General features: G+C 39.8%; 1 protein-coding gene and 1 non-coding gene across 2 annotated transcripts; one reads left to right on the forward strand and one right to left on the reverse strand.

Moving 5' to 3' along the window:
• Positions 1-3,122: 3,122 nt before the first annotated feature.
• On the reverse strand, positions 3,123-3,203 carry LOC113996984. The gene has a single exon (XR_003543957.1). It is a non-coding gene; the product is annotated as a small nucleolar RNA SNORD93 (small nucleolar RNA).
• A 4,486-nt stretch (positions 3,204-7,689) lies between these two features.
• On the forward strand, positions 7,690-13,125 carry TOMM7 (translocase of outer mitochondrial membrane 7). Its single transcript, XM_027738372.2, has 3 exons — positions 7,690-7,891; positions 11,671-11,719; positions 12,901-13,125. Exons 1-3 carry the CDS (start codon positions 7,789-7,791, stop codon positions 12,914-12,916), a joined length of 168 nt encoding a protein of 55 aa, XP_027594173.1. The 5' UTR covers positions 7,690-7,788; the 3' UTR covers positions 12,917-13,125.
• The last annotated feature ends 1,860 nt before the right edge of the window (positions 13,126-14,985 follow it).

Below are 14,985 nucleotides of genomic sequence, written 5' to 3' on the forward strand. Positions count from 1 at the left end.
ATGTCCTTCAGGTTTTCAAAAGCCCACCAGCATATCATTCATATTAAAGTTGCTGGAACTAATATACAACATGGAAAGTAACATTCTGCATGTGGCTGTAAAGACATTTGACAGAAAAGTTGCAGAAAAATATTTTGCTATGATACAATTAATGACTCTAATATATAGTGCTGTATGTACTAGTCAAATACTAATCCCCTAAGAGACCAGTCTAAGTCTAATACTCCGTCACTAGAAGCAGCCTGTCCCCTTAAAATATGAAAGGAAAGAAGAATAATTTTTATTACTGTGTTTATTTTAGAAAGAATTTGCCACCACAAATACTACACACAAATAACTCATCTCTCAATTCAGGGGGACTCCTTTTCCTTTCTATATTTAAAATAGGAAGGTAATTGGGGTGTGGGGAACTATCTTAGTTATACTTACTCTCACAGATTCATCTAGCATGATTTCAACCCCAAGGTGACATTTGTGTCTGAAATACAAAATCTGTATCATTATGTGCTGAATGATGCTATCGAGCTGAAAAGCCTCTGGTTCATTTATCTTGTAATCTTCATGCTCCATTACACTTAACAGCATCTAATCTCTTGTGACTGCTACCTAAACTTAAAATAAAGGAGTAAAATATTGTTTCTTCAGATGTGTGCCTAATATACACTTTTAAAAAAAGGGAAAAAAAGTATTACAGAAACGGCATTTTGTTTTGGCCGTTCACGTGCTTGGAAATCAGGGTCAGACTCATAGCCTGTGCCAAGTGCACCTAACAGACTTCATAAGGCAGAACCTAAGGAACATTCACAAGTTCTTGGAATGTCTTCTTCATCTGCTAAAACTCTTGCTTAAATAGCTTTCATGCAAAATGAAACCTTTAGGAGTCAGTGTAAGATTTTACAGGAAGCAGTGAAAGGCACACAACTAATTTGCCCTTGCTGGTTTGGGGTTTTTGTTTGTTTGTTAACTTTTATTTTATTTTATTTGCTTTAGGTAGGAAGCTATGCAAAAAGCTACTGAAATCTCATTAATCACTCCAGTATGTGCTCCTACAAATCAACCTGACTCCAAAGAAACCAGTATCTAAAATGACTCATTCTGCACTTACAGGAAATTAATGTTTGAGATTTTTAATAATCCTAACCAAAAAGCAGTAGCATTGATTAAAACACTGATAGGTATTTCCCTGAAAGGTCATTTGTTTTCTCTGCATAAGTGGAAAGAGTCTTAGATGAACTTACAGGCATGTGAATGAGGCTGTCAATACATAGAGAAGATACACTTGTGTGTCTACTCGACAATGTTTTGAAATTAGTAAAATCTAAAAACATTTTTCTGGGCTAAATATGGGTTATGATTACGCTAAAATAGGCAAAGTATGGACAGAAATTGTGCATGAAAGGGAAGCATTTTAAGAGACTAAATTTTATTTTAATAGAATAGTAAAAACTTCATTAACCATGAGTTGCGCTTCATTTAATCTGATAGCACCAGACTAGACTTGCAAAGGAAGAAGAGAGCTTTCCTTGATCACCTTCTGGTATCTTGGAAAGGCCTTAATTAGTCTTCATTATAATACTAAATTACTGATTCTAATCTTCCATGTGCTGAAGATCCCAAAGAATTTTCAGTGAAATCTGAACTACTGAAATGCAAAAACTAAAGACACACATTACTGCTGATACTTTTATCCATATTGGTTGGGTTTCCAAGTTCTGAATGGCAGTTTTTGCTGGAGTGTCACCTTGAGCAGGCAGCTCATGCAGCGCACTCTGATGGAGCTTGGCCAGAGGAGGTGTGAACTGCCTCTCACCTTGTTGGTCATGGTTAGGTCATGCTGAATTAGGAATATGACAAATGCTCTGTCCTTAAGTTTCTGAAGTGAATTCACACAAAGTGAACAATGAAGATAAATTAATACCTACATTCACTTTACCTAACTAATTCATTCAACATTTAAATATACTATGAGTTATTCCATTTGTACATATACATGACAGATTTACTTCATTGACTGGCAAATCTTATTCAAGATCTGAAAATTCAGATATTTTTACATTTCCTATTAAGCTCTGAACTCTATAATTTTTATTACAAGTTGTTAAAAACTATTATAATGATAACACTAAAACCTAGACTATGCTGTGCTTTAAATTCTATTTAAATTAAAGACATGCTAAATTAAATTTTAAAAAAATCTCAATTTTAACAAACACCCTTCTTGTTTTGGAGGCAACAACAAAAAAGGATACTTAGGGATATACACAGTAACTGATACACTATATAATTTAACAGTGACTTAACACAAAAGCCAGAACAAACATTTTGGCAGGAAACGCATAGACATGTTTCACATCTACCTGGCATATTGCAACTTTGAGGTTCTTCTTTTTGCTTTATTACCTGTTTTCTCTTTGCTTATAACCAACGTTGTTAGTAACTTCTTGCTGTTGCATTTATCTTGTAAAATCTGAAAGAGTGCATCCAAGAGCATTACTGTAAATCAGTGAAGCAAATGCTGTGCATCATTCAGTTGCATTTTCAAATACTTCATTGTCAGAAAAAGTTTCAGCAGCATATTTATTTTTTGTAGTTGGACGTTAAGAAAATTACACCATTCACAGAAGAGAGAAAGCAGACTACGAACTTATAATTACTATTTTTCAAATCTCAAATTCTACGTTCTATATCAGAGAGAAATATTTCATTTTCATGTGCAATGCTGCCAACTAATTGCAAAGACTTACATTCTCAGTTTTATGGTTGTTTCACCATAATACAATTCACTAAGGTCAGAATTTGTACAAAGGCAAGTATACAAAGCAAAGATTGTTTTGAAAATCAGAATATATTCATTGTTTTCCTCATCTTGTTTCAATCATAGTAAAACTTTGCCTAAAATAAACATTTTTTAAGTCCTTTGAAATCTTTATGGATGTGTGCTGTTGAAACAACATATTCTCACGTAACAAAAATCTACTTGAGATCTGTTGACAAAGAAAAGGTTTACATTCAAATATCTTTAGAGGAAAATCCTCCTAGAGTTACTGAAATGTTCACTGTTCAGATGCTAAAAAAAGAGCTTAATTTAAAAACAGAGAAGGAGTAAATATATATATTCGTTTTGGCCTCAGAAAATCCTTTCATTCATCATTTCTGCGTATCAAGCATGTAAAGAATCAGATTATTGTTTTCATCCTTGGCCAAGTAGTGCAATCATAAAAACATGCATTTAAGAACTGTGGTGTTTTTAGATATGGTAAAAGGTAGCAGTATCTTTAAGTGTAACACAATTTTCATTATTGAATGAAGATGGGGAGAATGGGAAAGCTTCAAACAACAGTAAAGTTTTGCAGCAGGTAATATTCAATTTTTAAGCACATCAACAGTTCTTGTCAGAGGTCTCTAAAGGCACTGGATGAGGCTCTTTGATTGCTGTCTCACCTCAGATTGCTGTTCCTTCTTCCCTGGCCTCGGAAGCTGTAATGAAAAGTAATGATTGTAACTCGACTCCACTCAGTTTTGGTTTATTTTTAAATAAATAAATTGTACAGTTACTGTATTGAATATACAAACACACTACACTTTCCCTTTTGTTCCTACCACTCTGATAATTCTACTAATTTTCTAGATAACCATCTGTTGTGGTTTCACCCTAGCCAGCAGCCGAGCCCCACACAGCTGCTCACTCACTCCCCCACCAGCAGGACTGGGGAGAGAATTGGAAGGTAAAAGCTTGAAAACTCATAGGTTGAGATAAAGACAGTTTAATAGGGAAGGCAAAAGCTCTGCACACAAGCAAAGGAAAACAAGGAATAAATTCACTGCTTCCCATGGTCAGGCAGGTGTTCAGCCATCTCCAGGAGAGCAGGGCCCCGTAACGGGTAACGGTGACTCGGGAAGACAAATGTCATCACTCCAAATGTGCCCCCTTTCCTTCTTCTTCCTTCTACTTTATATACTGAGCACAATTCCATGGTATGGAATATCTCTTCAGTCAGTTCAGGTCACCTGTCCCGGCTATCTCCTCCCAACCTGCCATGCACCCCCAACTTTCTTGCCAGCGTGGCAGTACGAAAAGCAGAAAAGGCCTTGGCTCTGTGTAAGCACTGCCCAGCAAAACCAAAAACATCTCTGTTATCAACCCTGTGTTCAGCACAGATCCAAACCACCACCCCATACCAGCCACGGTGAAGAAAATTAACTCTACCCCTGCCAAAACCAACACAGCATCTGACAATATCACTTTTCTTGGAAATATGCCATATCAGACAGTGACCACGGTATATCCAACAAGTATCATACAGCAATTCATGTGGAAAAGATTCAAATTTGGACAAATTTTTATATGCAATACAGCTCTGCATTCCAAGCATGTTTTGAAAATATGTCCTCTTGCCTTTGTGAAATGACAAGGGACATTTCCCAGACCAGTGGTTCTGTAGAGGAGCTGGGATTTATTAGACTAAATAAATAGGAATATTAAAATTGAATAGAAGGAAAATCATTAGTAGGGCACAATAAAAATAGAGAACCTAATTATAATAATGAAGTGAAACAGAATGTCTAGTCATAATATGCTACCATTTTTATTGACATGGTAAAGATTCAGCCTGCAATGGAAATCCATCAATGACCTCTTCCTTATGTTCTTGTGTTATTTATACTGATTTATGGTGTAATCCTCAAGTATGAAATATCTACCATAGCGTCAAGAGTCAAACAGAGTCAAACTCAAACTTTCATCCCAAGAAGCTGAATTTAATGCAGTTTCTTGTCAGTAAAGTGAAGGGAAAAATCTCAGAAGTGAGAGTGGTAAGCACATAATGGAAGTTTGCAGGGATTTCCTATGTCAAGTTTACAGTGATTTTTCACAGACTTCAATGCACTTTGTCTCCTTCATCAGCCTTCTGAGTTGCACATACTGTTGCATGGCTTTACTTTCTGGTGTATTGAGATAAGCTTTAGAGGTCTGAAATTCTTTAACCTGAAAGGTACCCTTTGCACTCAAAAACAAAACGACATGTTACAGCCATCTGACCGAGTGACATTATTTCCCCAATCCTGAGACAGACACTAAGAGTTATTCAGTCATGTCTCCAAGAATCTCAGTTCTCTAATTTACCCATAAAAATGGAAATATTTGGCCATTTTACAATGTGTGTTAGTGGTATTTATTTGCTGTGAAAACACAACACTTGTGGAATTACTGCTAATCGAGTTAGTAAAAAAAGCACGCATTCATATTCTTGTTGTCCCTGTTAAAACATCTGCAATTTTATTTCTGATTTTATTGTTATTGCTGATCACATGAAACTACGAGGCTAAAAGAAATTCAAAGAGATTTTTTGTAACAAAAATCTTTCAACACATATGGTATTACTAATTTTCTTTTTCATTCCAGCAATTGGAGCTCTTGTTCTTATTTAACAGATATACCATTCCAAGTGGTTTTGTCTTCATTAACAGCCATAAAAAAAAATCAAATAAAATCAAAATCCTTCATGAAAGGGTTACCACAATAAACTACAATTACATGGAGTAATACCCACAGCACACCCACATCATCTTACTTCTGTCTTCTCTGGGCAAAGCCTCCTCCATCAATTTCTTACGGTATCCATTTCTTTGGGTATTACTTATCCCTTCAAAACAGCTAATTTTTTTCATGCCCCATCACAGGAATCTTTGTTTTAAGGGTTAATTTTCATTATTTCAATTATTTGAATAGCACTGTCTCACGAACTTGCAGGAAGGATGACTGCTGCTCTCTTCCCCCTTTGGCTGAGTCAATAGTTCATCAAAGGACTGCTGAGCTCTTCGACCCTCTAGCATCCTAGGTGCCACAGGAGCCAAAAAAAGGCATGGAAAACTTCTGGAGTCAGTACAACTATTTACTCTTTGCATGCTCTGCAGTTTTTTGTTTTGTTGTGGAGGTTTTGTGGTTTTGGTTGGTTGGTTGGTTGGTTGGTTGGGTTTTTTTACTACAAATATGATACTTCGGACAGTATGAGACTATGGATGTGTGTTATGACGGAAAAAGTGCTGTTCTCCAGTCACTTGTCTTAGTTTACAGATATTCTTTCACAGCCTCAGTATGTAAAACCACGTAAATCTAAACTGGTAGCTATAAAGAACCAACACTGGTTTATTTGCATACCAAACACACCCCCTTGTGCTCTTATAGGCCACAGCAGTGATTTTGTTTGCAAGAAAACTGGCAAAGAAATATTAACTTTCTTGCTATTCATTTCCTGGCTTCTATTAAATCAAGGAAATAACCTACAAGCTTTTAGTCTAACATTCAAGTTGGCAGACATGAGAAATGAGTGCTACTAAGTTTCTGTGCTCTGAAAATTATTCCTTGACTTAATGCACGAAGTGAAGAAGAGAAAGAGCTGGCACATGTAGCACACTTTGGTGAACACCCTTTCTCAAGAACATCCACAATAAGATTATACGGTGTCACATGTGACACAGTTAAACCAATTCTCAAAGAAGACAGAGCTTTTTAACCCTTTGGATCAGCTGATTAGTACATCTGACCTTCTGAATCCCACTTACACTAAAACTACAGGAAGTTTAAGGAAAAATACCTTTCGAATTTAATTCCACTACAGTGGGTGACATTTTATTGTACTATTTTGTAAGAGATTGTTAACGAGCTGTGGGCTGTAATGAACAGTTGGTTTTTTATGTTTGGAAAGAACAAGCTGTAACAGTAACCACAGTGTGGAAACTGATCTTACTTGGCCTCACCTACACAGGAAAACCAATTTAATACAAACTGCTGGAAAATAGGTTTCTTTCTGCAGCAACCACTTCTCTTCCTTTGCAAGACTCAGAAAAGCAGGTTCAATATTTTGAGTTCTGTTTTGAGTATGACAAGCCATTACTGACAAATGAAAGTGCCTCAGTGCTTATATAGGCTGTGAGTTGTAAGGACAAGGCAAATGTGCTCTACCAGCAGTTTTTAGATATTAGGTCTCTCCCTATATTTCTAGTCAAGCTTTCATTCCCTGAACTCTTTTTCATGGACTGAACACATTGTGCAGCCTGGTATCAAAGATCACAAAACACCCAGAGCTGGAAGGAACCAATAAGGATCATCGAAATCCAACTCCTGGCCCTGCGTGGGTCACCAAGAGTCACCACGGGACACCATGTGCCAGAGAGTACTGTCCAAACACTTCTTAAACTCTTGTCAGGCTTGGTGCTGTGACCACTTCCCTAGGGAGCCTGTGCCAGCACCCAACCACCCTCTGGGTGAAGAATCTTTCCCTAATATCCGACTTAAACCTCTGCTTGACACAGCTTCATGGAGAGCTTCATGGGGAGGCATTTCCAGTTTCACCCAGAAATACTTTTCTCATCACTTCACCTGTACCTTTCACTTACCAAAGGCACTTCCCACTCTCCAGAGGCGGCGCGCGCATACACCTCGAGAGCTGCGGGGAAGGACACAAACATGACTCCTGCAGGACCTAAGGCAGACGAAGAAGACCCACAGCGTTTGTAGACCCCCCTCCCAGCCGCCCGACCCTGGTGGGCCACCCCCGACCCCAATCCCTCTGCCTGTGGCAGTGACACGCGGGCGGGACCAGCCGGCGGGCGCAAGCAGCCCCCGGCCGCCATTTCCTCGCCCTTCCTCGGGCAGCGCCGTGCCTGGTGCCCGCCGCGCTCCGTCCCCGCCCCGCAGCCCCGCCATGGGTCCCGCCCAGCGCACGGCGCCGTTACGATATCGGCTGAGCTCCTCCTCTTCCTCCCCCTCCTCTCTGCCCCGCCGCCGGGATGCCGAAGCTTAGCAAGGAGGCCAAGCAGCGGTTACAGCAGCTCTTCAAGGGCGGCCAGTTCGCCATCCGCTGGGGCTTCATCCCCGTGGTGCTCTACCTCGGTCAGTGCCGGGCGGGCGGGGGCCGCGCGGGGGGCGCTCGGCGGCCATGACCGGAGTGGGGGCCGGAGCCAGGGCGGGCTGCGGAGCCTGGGTGGCTCCGCTCGCCGCTCTCCGCCCCCCGGCCCGTCCGGGCGCTGCCGCCCGCCGGGGAGCGGCGGGGGCGAGGAAGGGCCCGACAGGGCAGGACCGCCCCGCTGCCCGGGCCCCGCGGCCATGGCCGCGCATGTGCAGAGGGGCAGGGCCGGGGTTGCCCTTGGCAGAGCTGCGGGGCAGTGAGGCTTCGTGTTGGGTGGTGGTTTTGTTGTGGGTTTCTTTTTTTTCCTTTCCTTATAAAGAAGAAGAGTGTGGCCAGCGGGTCGAGGGAGGTGATTCTCCCCCGCTACTCGGCCCCAGTGAGGCCACATCTGGAGTTCTGGGCTCCTTAGTACAGGAAGGACAAGGACCTACTGGAGAGGGTCCAGCAGAGGGTTACGAAAATGATGAGGAGTCTCGTCTCTCTTACGAGGAGAGGCTGCAGGAGCTGGGCCTCTTTAGTCTAGACAAGAGAAGACCGAGAGGGAATCTCATTAATGCATATAAATATTTCAAAGGGAGATGCCAAGAGGACGGTGCCAAACTCCTTCCAGTGGTGCCCAGTGACAGGACAAGGAGCAATGGCCATAAACGAAAATGCAAGAAATTTCACCTCATCATGAGGGAGGAACTTTTGTACGTTGAGGGTGGCAGAGCACTGGAACAGGCTGTGCAGGGAGGTCATGGAGTCTCCTTCTCTGGAGACATTCAAAACCCACCTGAACACATTCCTGTGTAATGAGCGCTAGGTGACCCTACCTTGGCAGGGAGGTTGAACTAAATGATCACCAGAGATCCCTTCCAACCCTAACAGGTCTGTGATTCTGTAATAAAGAGTTTTCTGCTCCTTTTCCTCCCTGGAGGCTGTTTCTGATCTGTGTGTGTCCAGTGATGGGAGAGCCCCTCAGGGGAGCAGGCAGAGCAGGTACCCAAGCGGCGAAACAGCAGACGGAGCTGTGATTTAACCTGTGTCAGTGACCAGCTGCTTCTGTAGGCGAGGCTGTGTTCCGTGCTCAGGGAGGAAAAAGCTGCCAAGTGATGGGAGTGCTGATTTGTGGCACTGAGGGGGTTGCCAGCCTCTGGCTAAGGTTGAATTTCCAGCATAATGTACAGGTTACGGTCTCTCTCCCACCCAAAATGGGACTCCTGTTTCCAAATTGCAGTGGAACATTCAGGGGATGCCTTGATGTCGTGCCTGGTGCCCGGGATGTATTTCACTTGCTCCTGTCATGGGACTGGGCAGGTGTCACTACCACATGGTAGTTCTGCTGAGTTAGGGCTCTGTGCCATCAGCTGTCCTTATTAAAGAGCCTGACCCACTTAAGATAGGCAATGTGCCATAGGCCTGACACTTGTTCACTTCTTTTATTACAGGGCGCCCCAGAAAGGCTGATCCCTGCAATTCATCTGGCTTACTTTCTGCCCAGACTCAGTTGGGCCTTTTGGGAAAAGTAGCTAAACCAGGCAGGCATCTCTGCGTGGAACACAAACATGAAGGAGAGCCGGGAGCTTAATGTATTTACAGTCAAATCTGATAGGTTGTTTTGCTTAATTGAGGGGAATGCAGTGTCCAGTTTGAAGGGCTTTAATTGTTCATAGATAACAATCAGGGAAAAGTTGGTCTCTTCAACTGTTGCAGAAGTGCTTTAACAAAAACTACAAGAAAGTCACTTCAAAAACTATGGAAAAAAACTAATTGGCATTATTAGGTTTAAACTTTAATTGCATTTCCATTTTTAGTTTATAATTTATTTAAATTTATAAGTATTGGGTGGGAATTTCAGCAGTGTTTTGTGACGCGATTTTGCTGTTGCTGAAGTTTTGTTTTGATTTTACTTTCAAGACAGTATCTGTGGATATGGGAAAGATGCTCTTTGTTCTGAGTGACATCAGAGGACATTAAATACTTAATACTTACTGTATAAACTTCAAGTTATATAAAGCCATCTTACTGTATTTACAGTTGCACTAATGTCAGGCTGCCTACTACAATTTTGCTATGTAGCAGTGAGAAACTCAAATCGTAGTAGTTCGGGTTCATACCTCCAGAAAATAAGTGTGCCGTTCCATGTCTGCATTGCCTTCTTATAAATTTGCCTGCAGTATTGAAAGAACATTAAGTATAAGCAGATGGGAAGGGGATGTGTAGATGCTAGCTTTGCTTGCCATAGACATTTGGAGGTGGCATGCATTCGAAGCCTAAAGGATTGAAAGAACCTCTTCTATGCTGGGATTACGTTTGAATCTGGGAGGGAAGGTGTGACGCAGTGGAAAGGCAAGAGGCTACACAGTAGTTAGTGTCGCTGATTGAAGGGCAGTTTTTTTATTGATCCCTGTGTAGAAGAAATACATGCTAAACTAAACGTAGGCAAGGAAATGTTCAGCAAATCTGAGCTTTTAATTTCCTCTGAAAGGCTTTCTAGCTCAGGATGGGATGCTCCAGGGCTGTACAAGGGAGCCTGGTATGTGAATGTGCAATTATAAGTCATTGGGGGTTTTTTGTTGTATTTTTTTAAACTTGCTTTGAAGTGGCTGCCCTGGTTTTAAGTTGATAAATTAGATCAGTGTAGTTTTGTTAAACCTGGTTTGCTTATTTAAAAATAATGGGGGTGGAGGGAAAGGAGCCAGAAACATTCACACACACACAGAGTGTGACTTGTAATACAACTTCATGAATTTTAAAGCTGTGTTGCTGGACAGTATGGCAACCAAACAACTTGTATCAGGGTATTTGATAGTCTCAAATCATGCAGGGTTATCTTCAGAGAGCTTTTCCTTTGCCTGTGAAGTTAATGGAAGTTTTCCCATTAACCTTTGTGGCCTGTGTTTTGGGCAAGGTGACATAAATTATTTATTTTCTGTAAATAAGGGAAATAATATACTTTTCATAAATTATCCACATGTAGATAGCCCATGTAGGAGGGAGTGTGTTGAACAGTGCCTGAATTGTGTGATTCTCCTTCAAGATTTTTAATTTACAGTCCAGGGAGCAAAGATACTTCATATATTAACCCTTAGTTGCTTCTCCAGCATTTGTTTACTTTAGTCAGTTGGTATTTGAGTCATTAGCTGGGGTGAACTCTTTGTAATTAACTTTCATTTTCCTGGGTGTTAGTAGATTGACAAACATCTTGTTTGTTTGCAAGCTTTAGTACTATGTAGCTTTTCAAAAAAATGCCAGTCAAAATAGAAGATTGGAGGTTTCATTGATTTAACATTTAGAATTGTGTCATCCTAAATTGAGTGAATTGTTACTGAAAAACTGCCTTTAAGTTCTGCATCAGATGTCATTGCAGAATGTTGCCTGTTAGGCCTCAAGGTGCTCGTTTATACCAGGTATAGGCATTTCTGTTGGTAGGGCCTTGGCTGCTTTCTGAATATCATCTAAAATCTGTGTGTGTAAAGCTGCGTCTTGCTCTTCAGGGTAGATCTCACAGGTAGTTGACCCTGAATTTTAAGTCAGGTGAAGATGCAGGTAAGACTTAAAAAAAAAAAGTACACTTGTGTTTATTTTCTCTGCTTTCTAACCCTGATAAGAATGTACAGTTTTTTTCATGTTAGTGCACAGCTTCATGAATCATAGTTCTCTATTAAGTAGTTTTTTCTTATTGCAATTTAATGGGCTGGAATAATTATATAGTGATTTAAGTAGGAGTTTGCACATACATATTTTTATATATATGTATGTAATGTATGTTTCACTTCAGGTTTTAAAAGAGGTGCAGATCCTGGAATGCCTGAGCCAACTATCTGGAGGTATGTATTGGTTCTGCATGTATTTACAAACCCAGTGCAGATAGTTACTGGTTTGGGTGTTGTCTCTGCACAACAGTTGTGAATATTGTGTTCATCCTTTGTTTTTAGTGTTGTGGTTCTTGTTTATTTAGAAATCCAAATGACAAGTCAGCAAAGCTCTACTTCTTGGGAGGGCCTTTCTCTTAATCTGACATGGCTTTTAATATATGGAACTTGCTGTACCTTTTGAGTGGCAGCTGCCCTTCTGACAATCTGTTGTAGAGCTAGTTTGTGCAAGTTTCTGCACTGAGGAGTAACTTCCCAGCTTTCTAGCACAAATTTAAAACACAACCTAATCTCCTTTGGCCTTTGCAAATGAGGTACTAGAGCTACATAAAAGCTGCATGAAATAAAGGCCTATATCCTTCAATATTAGTCACTGTCATGAAGCAAAGTGCATTTGTTCATGTTGCCTTTTTCTTAGTGCTACATGTCATGGCATTAGTAATGCTTACGTTCTAGTGGTATTTGAGTTTTATTGAAGGGCTTCTATGGATCAAACTAAGTAAAGTTATGAAGAAAGGGTGACTCTTCAATTTTTCTTGAAATACTTTTGATTACTATGCAGGACCAGGTATTCCTAAAACAAATTGGACTGTATTGTTTTCAAAAATCACACATTAACTCTTCTAGCTTCACATAGTTACAGTGAATGGAAATCCCATTTTTAGGATTCAGTGATTCAGTAGAAACAGTAGAAAGCATGGGGGAAAAAGTGTCAAGTTCATGTTTCAATTTCGGTAGAATCTTCAGTTGTCTTAAGAACTAAGTTGCTGCAGTTGTTTGCTTGCTGACAGTGTTTCTGTGTTTTTCTATGTTTAGCTTCGCTAGCAGTTTGAGACTTTTTATCTTGGTCCACTGAGTAAAATATGTATTTCATACCAGAATATATGTACATAGATACCAGAAGCAGATGTTTGGGCTAATCTGAAGCTTACAGACACTTATTTTCCCGAGCACATATTTGTGCTCTGTAGGCTTAAATTTTGAATTAATGGCATTATTTCATTATTTTGGAGCTTATCATTTATCCTGTACATTTATAGAGCTGTTCCTTCAGAATTGTGTTTTACAAATATCAATTTAAAAACAAGTACATGCTGCAAATCTGACTTTCATTTCCCTCCCCCCTCCCCTTTCAGTCTACTTTGGGGATGAAGGATGTGGTGGTCCTGTTCTAGAACCAGCGGATGAACAGAGAGTGTCTGAAGATACGTACATTCCAGAGGATGAGGCCAACACTTAGACCAGCTGGCACAATCAGCTTGCTAATGACATAGGTTGTACATATAACAAAATGGAGTTTATATGGACCTAACTTATTTACATTACAGTGTAATTAAATAAATACAATTCGAATGGATAAACGTTGTTTTTAAGTCTTTAAATAAGTATAAGTATAGTAATTTCTTTATGACAGGAGGATAACCCATGGTGTGGGTTCTGTTTTGTTGATTTTTTTTTTTCCAAAATATGTTGATATTCAAGCCCCATATTTATCTCTTTTATGATCATATTTTGGGTAAAGAGTCCTCTTTGTCCTCACAGTAACCAGAAAACTGAGCTAATGTTTTAAATACTTTGGTATTCTTCAAAGATTCCTTCCCCAAGTATTGGTAAGCCTCTGCGACTGGTTACTGTGCTGACCTGTTTAAGTTTTTTCCCTCCTCAGATATTTTTTTTTACTAGCACAGTCAGATAGTAAGTATACTTTTCTGCCAAATTGACCTTTAAATACTATCTGTGTTTCCTGGGATTTAGGATGGAGGGGAAGGATACAACAGGAGTGCTCTGTGTGCGCATGTATATAGTGCTCTTAAGTGTAAGAGGAAGTTATTAATGTATAACTGAAGGAAGAAATCAAGTACACTAACAAGGTATATGCTTCATTTTTATGCTGAAGGTTGGTTTTCTCCCTTTTTCAGTTGGTTTTCTCCCTTTTTAACACCGAAGTTCAAGCACTAAAATGGTGACCATATGGTTTCTGTTAAATAAAAGCTGGGTAGTTGGGTAGTTTGCTCTCTCCCCTCCAGAACTTTGCAGGCTAATTTGTATCTCTACAGTGATTTTTGAAAAAAATGTTTACTGGCCCCAAATTATGATTGCAATGAAGGTAATCTACATTTTGGCTTGGCTTTTTTTTTTTTTAATCCTCATAGGTTTTCAGATAATTTTTACAGTAATTAAATGTTTAAGGAATAGGGATTCCTCAGTTTTTAATCTGCCATGAAAATCCATGGTAAACTGTTACTGTGTTTAAGGGCAGACATGACTGGAAAAAAATGAGAATGAGGCAAGAGAAAAAAATTAAATTGAAAGACAAGAATTGGGAAGGAAAAAAGTAGAAACATTTATGAGGGTTAATGCAAACCACCATGTTCCTTAAAATTCCATTAATCATGATAATTTAATCAAATATTATGAAATAGAGGAATAGCTAATGATAATAGTCTGCTGACAGGGGAATAGAGCAAGGACTGAATGCAGAACATTTTCTTGTGAGTATATCCTTTTGCTATTTCAGCTTTTCTGATGGTAACTTGAGATTAATGTAACCACTCATATATCTTAAATTATGAAAGGAATTCAAATTCTGATCCTTTTTCTTGACCGATCCTAATTACAACAGTAATGAAATAATCTGTTGGTACTTGATAGTGGCTTTAATCATGATCAGGAACATTTTTCTTCTCTTGAATCTGGTGTAACAACCTGAGATATTCAGTACTAATACTGTTCAGTTCAGCGTGAAGTAACTCAGATTTCTCCATTAGATTTTGCGTTTCACAAGGGTGTACAATACCCAAAATGCAGCAGTGGGTAGATAGACCCAAACACCCACAGTGGTGTATTTCATGTCTTCTCTTCTGTGTCAGCCATTTTGGGGATGTGGTTTGTGGGTCTTAACCGCCACATGGTTGCTCTGGATGCTTTCCAAGAATGATAGTATTTGGCAAGAGGAAGCGAAGCAGGGAAGTGTCCTTACCTCTTTCATTAAAAGTTTTACAAAAGCACGGATATGTCAGGCATAGGCCAGATTCTGTGACCTCCCCATCCCAAAATTTTTTTTTTAAAGAATAGTTGCAGTTCAGTTTTTTTGAGACTTGGAATGATTGGATTAGTGTTGCTTATGTGGTTCTTGCTTTAAGCACATTGGATAGCAAACTTTTGGTAATTCACTGCTACGCAAGTATCTTTCAGGAAAGTCATTAGCATAGAACCCTTGG

Source organism: Pipra filicauda, unplaced genomic scaffold (genome assembly GCF_003945595.2).
Source record: "Pipra filicauda isolate LSUMZ 115617 unplaced genomic scaffold, ASM394559v2 scaffold88_size2543281_pilon, whole genome shotgun sequence".
Taxonomy (NCBI): domain Eukaryota; kingdom Metazoa; phylum Chordata; class Aves; order Passeriformes; family Pipridae; genus Pipra; species Pipra filicauda.

Bases quoted from the DNA above. Each gene is read 5' to 3' on its own strand.
- TOMM7 (XM_027738372.2), top strand. From the start codon at position 7,789: ATGCCGAAGCTTAGCAAGGAGGCCAAGCAGCGGTTACAGCAGCTCTTC. The intron at 7,892-11,670 runs GTCAGTGCCGGG...GTTTCACTTCAG, and splicing joins CCCCGTGGTGCTCTACCTCG to GTTTTAAAAGAGGTGCAGAT.